Source organism: Etheostoma spectabile, unplaced genomic scaffold (genome assembly GCF_008692095.1).
Source record: "Etheostoma spectabile isolate EspeVRDwgs_2016 unplaced genomic scaffold, UIUC_Espe_1.0 scaffold325, whole genome shotgun sequence".
Taxonomy (NCBI): domain Eukaryota; kingdom Metazoa; phylum Chordata; class Actinopteri; order Perciformes; family Percidae; genus Etheostoma; species Etheostoma spectabile.
The window spans coordinates 712,111-716,322 of NW_022605585.1; the positions used below are offsets into that span (position 1 = coordinate 712,111).

Consider the following 4,212-nt stretch of genomic DNA (forward strand, 5'->3'; position numbering starts at 1 on the left):
AAAGTGACAAACACTGAAAAAAGCGTCAAGCGTTGAAAAAGTTAAAAACATCAATAAAAAGAGTTGATTTTCAATTTTGACGGGAAGACAACGCGAGGGTGAACTCTGCTGACAAACAAAGCTATTTTTTTTCCATAGTACAATTTCTTCCAGCGTCTCAATTGTGAGACTTACCTGCTTTTCTTCGTCTTATGCGTTAAGGAAATATTTCTGGGGTTTAAAGCAATTTTAAGATGTTTACTGCCTGACAATTTATAGATTCAACTATTAGTTGATTTAAGCAATTAATAGGACGCTTCTGTGACACACTGCGTGGAATCCCAGCATTCATTCATTCATTCATTCATTCATTCAAACCTTCATTTAACCAGGATAAAAAACTCTTTGAGATTAAAAGTGATTCATAATTTTAGATTTTTTTTTTAAACTCCACGTGGAGCGTGTTCTGTATAACTGTGCCGTCACCCCCCCCCCCCCCCCCCCACACAACCACCCATTCCCCCCACCTTAACCTGGTTTGTATTCCTGTGCTCGTTGGGGATTTCTCCTCATGTTGATGTCTTCTCGATAGGTTTTTACGGGCTGGTTGAAGCCGACTTGGACAAAGTATTTCGACTTCCCACGACCACCTTCATCGGAGGCAGCGAGGGCTCTCTGCCTCTCAGAGAGATTATACGACGTCTGGAGGTAAAATACTATAAAAAAATTAAAGTTAAAATAAATCAACAAACCTATACTGATGATTACTTGATTTGTATTGCACCTTTCATGCAGCGATGCAGTCCAAAGTCCTTCCCAAAATGGGTTAAAAAACATGTAAAACGTATGATTGCAAAACTCTGCCATTACAAAGAAAATGAATAGGACAACTTTAGAGCCGACAAGGTGGAATTACCCCAAATTAAAAGCCTTAATTTTGAGTTTGCTGTTCTAAAATTGAGAGTAAAATTAGATTCAATTTTATTGTGTACAAGAACTGAGATAACGGAGTGATGTAGATATGTGTATAGGAGTAATAAATGTACAATAGGACAGTTTAGAAGCATAGAAACAAAAAGTAGCTTCATCGGATTTCTTGTGAGAAACATCAGGAACACCTGAAATCAAGCTTGAGGTCCTCTGTGTCTCTGTTTCAGATTTATATTTTTAGTCTTTTTATTTTATGTTTCAACAAACAACTCTCTCAGAAATCTGGGGAAGCTGAAACATTAGAAACACTTTGAAGATTAAGATTAACACTTAGTTTTAAGTTTGCGGTTTTAAAAATCAAGATAAGATTCAACTTTAATGAGTACAAGAACGGAGACACCAAAATGCAGTTATGTGACTAACCAGAAGTACAAAAAGCAGTGAAGTGCAGAGGAAGTGCAGTACATATTGTCACTGTCGGGTAAAAACCTAGACCAGGATTCAAAAAATGAAGCTCATTCTGTGTTGCAGAAGACTTTAAACTAGCGATTGAGACCATAAACTCATTATGAAAATGTTGACTGAGGTAATAAATCAGGAGAGAAGTGGGTCACTTTCTCATAGACCTCATTTTGCAACCGCACTGTCAGATAGAAAGCAGGTTTAAGGAGTAACTTCTGGTACAGTATTAGGGACCACTAAGGTCTATATAAAAGAGACTTCTGGTACAGTATTAGGGTTTTAGGTTTAACAGAATGTGCATTCAGCATGAAAAAGACAAATCAAATAAAGAAATCTTCAATCAACTAAAACAACGATCAGCAAGTCCAGTTTATTCATCCATAAAATGGAAATTACAGTGCTCACACTCGCCATCTTACCCATAAAACTAGAGAATAAATACAATACCAATAAATACAATATTAACATAAACACAATAAAAAATAAAAACTTAAAAATGTACGTTTAACCCTTGTGTTGTCCTCGGTGTCACATTGACCGTTTAAAAGTGTTTTATATCCGAAATATGGATTCTTTCAACCAAATTGCCCCAAATAAACATAATAATATTCCATACAACATTTGTCAGTAATAGCATTTGAATGCTTTTTTGCTGGTTTCAAAACAGTATCCGGACTAAACTTTGACATCTACCCATCTGAGATCACCTCAACATCATCTGATCTTAACTAGTAGTCAAAATAATTCCTAATTTCTGCCTTTTTAACTAAAACATGCATGTATAATTTGATATAATGAGGTTTGTTGACCATGAATTCCAAGAAAAAGTGTAAAACCTGTTATTAACCAGCTCAGGTTTTTATTTCTTTTTAAAGCACCAGAAGCATGGAAAAAGTGAAAAATAAATCAGAAAAAGCAACAAAAACATTGGAAAAGCACGAAAGAAATTTCATTTTCAATTTGACCAGGAAGGACAAGTTCATGGTTAACGGGAAGACAACACGAGGTTAAAGTGCTTATGGTGCTGTCTAATGCCCGAGGTGAAGAAAAGAGTACTACATACGAGTGGGCCGACCTAAAAACACCTGACCTTCATGGAAAGACTCCACATTTTCACTATTGTAGAAGATGTCGGCGGTGTTTACCTGTGGGGCATCCCCATGATCACACTCTCCATCCCCTCTGACTGGACCGGTCATGACTTGAGGGCCGGGACGAGCGATCGCACCCTCCAGACCGAACCGTTTCTCCGAAGACCACTCCTCTGGAGGAACTCCTCAAACCTGTGAACAGACGGGGGGTGCTGCTTCACACATCTATCCATCCCTGTCCGAGACTCAGGAAAACCCCTCGCCCTCCAGCGCTTTGCATGTTTTCAAATTAACTATACTGAGGTATGTTGAGGAATGTGAGAGAAACAAACAAACAACATCAACAACAACAGACCTTGTGGATCGGATCATTCTGCCCAAAAGGGTCTTCTTTTCTTCCGGACTGAACTGCATGACTCCCGTGTCTCAAACTTCTGTCTGATCCACTGGCACTGCTCCATGTCGTTAATGAACATGAACTCTACTCCAATATGTTGACAGTAGGCCATCTGGAGAGAGAGAGGAGACATGAATCGTCAAACAGAGACTATGAAGGTCCCCCGTGACACTGTGCTCTTTGGATGCTTTTATTTAGACCTTAGTGGTCCCCTAATACTGTATCTGAAGTCTCTTTTATTTAGACCGTAGTGGTCCCCTAATACTGTATCTGAAGTCTCTTTTATATAGACCTTAGTGGTCCCCTAATACTGTATCTGAAGTCACTTTTATATAGACCTTAGTGGTCCCCTAATACTGTATCTGAAGTCTCTTTTATATAGACCTTAGTGGTCCCCTAATACTGTATCTGAAGTCTCTTTTATATAGGCCTTAGTGGTCCCCTAATACTGTATCTGAAGTTTCTCTATCTAGACCTTAGTGGTCCCTAATACTGTATCTGAAGTCTCTTTTATATAGACCTTAGTGGTCCCTAATACTGTATCTGAAGTTTCTCTATCTAGACCTTAGTGGTCCCCTAATACTGTATCTGAAGTCTCTTTAATAGACCTTAGTGGTCCCCTAATACTGTATCTGAAGTCTCTTTATAGACCTTAGTGGTCCCCTAATACTGTACCAGAAGTCTCTCTATCTAGACCTTAGTGGTCCCTAATACTGTATCTGAGTCTCTTTATATAGACCTTAGTGGTCCCTAATACTGTATCTGAAGTCTCTTTTATATAGACCTTAGTGGTCCCTATACTGTATCGAAGTCTCTTTAATAGACCTTAGTGTCCCTAATACTGATCTGAAGTTCTTTTATATAGACCTTAGTGGTCCCCTAATACTGTATCTGAAGTCTTTTATAAGACCGTGTGGTCCCTAATACTGTACCAGAAGTCTCTTTATATAGACCTTAGTGGTCCCTAATACTGTATGAAGTTCTTATCTAGACCTTAGTGGTCCCCTAATACTGTACTGAAGCTCTTTTATAGACCTTAGTGGTCCCCTAATACTGTATCTGAAGTCTCTTTTACATAGACCTTAGTGGTCCCCTCAATACTGTCCAAGAAGTTCTCTATCTAGACCTTATGGTCCCTAATACTGTATACTGAAGTCTCTTTATATAGACCTTAGTGGTCCCTATACTGTATCTGAAGTCTTTTATATAGACTTAGTGGTCCCTGATACTGTATCTGAAGTCTCTTTTATATAGACCTTAGTGGTCCCTAATACTGTATCTGGAAGCTCTTATATAGACCTTAGTGTCCCTAATACTGTATCTGAAGTCTTTTATCAAGGGGACCGTAGTGGT

General features: G+C 38.5%; 1 protein-coding gene across 1 annotated transcript in view; it reads left to right on the top strand.

Annotated features, from left to right (window-relative positions):
* ogdhb (oxoglutarate dehydrogenase b) overlaps nt 1-4,212 on the top strand; it is a 38,229-nt gene that overhangs the window by 8,281 nt on the left and 25,736 nt on the right. Inside the window, exon 4 of the mRNA XM_032511138.1 lies at nt 572-687. Coding sequence (XP_032367029.1) covers nt 572-687 — 116 coding nt within the window. The remainder of the gene's footprint in view (nt 1-571; nt 688-4,212) is intronic.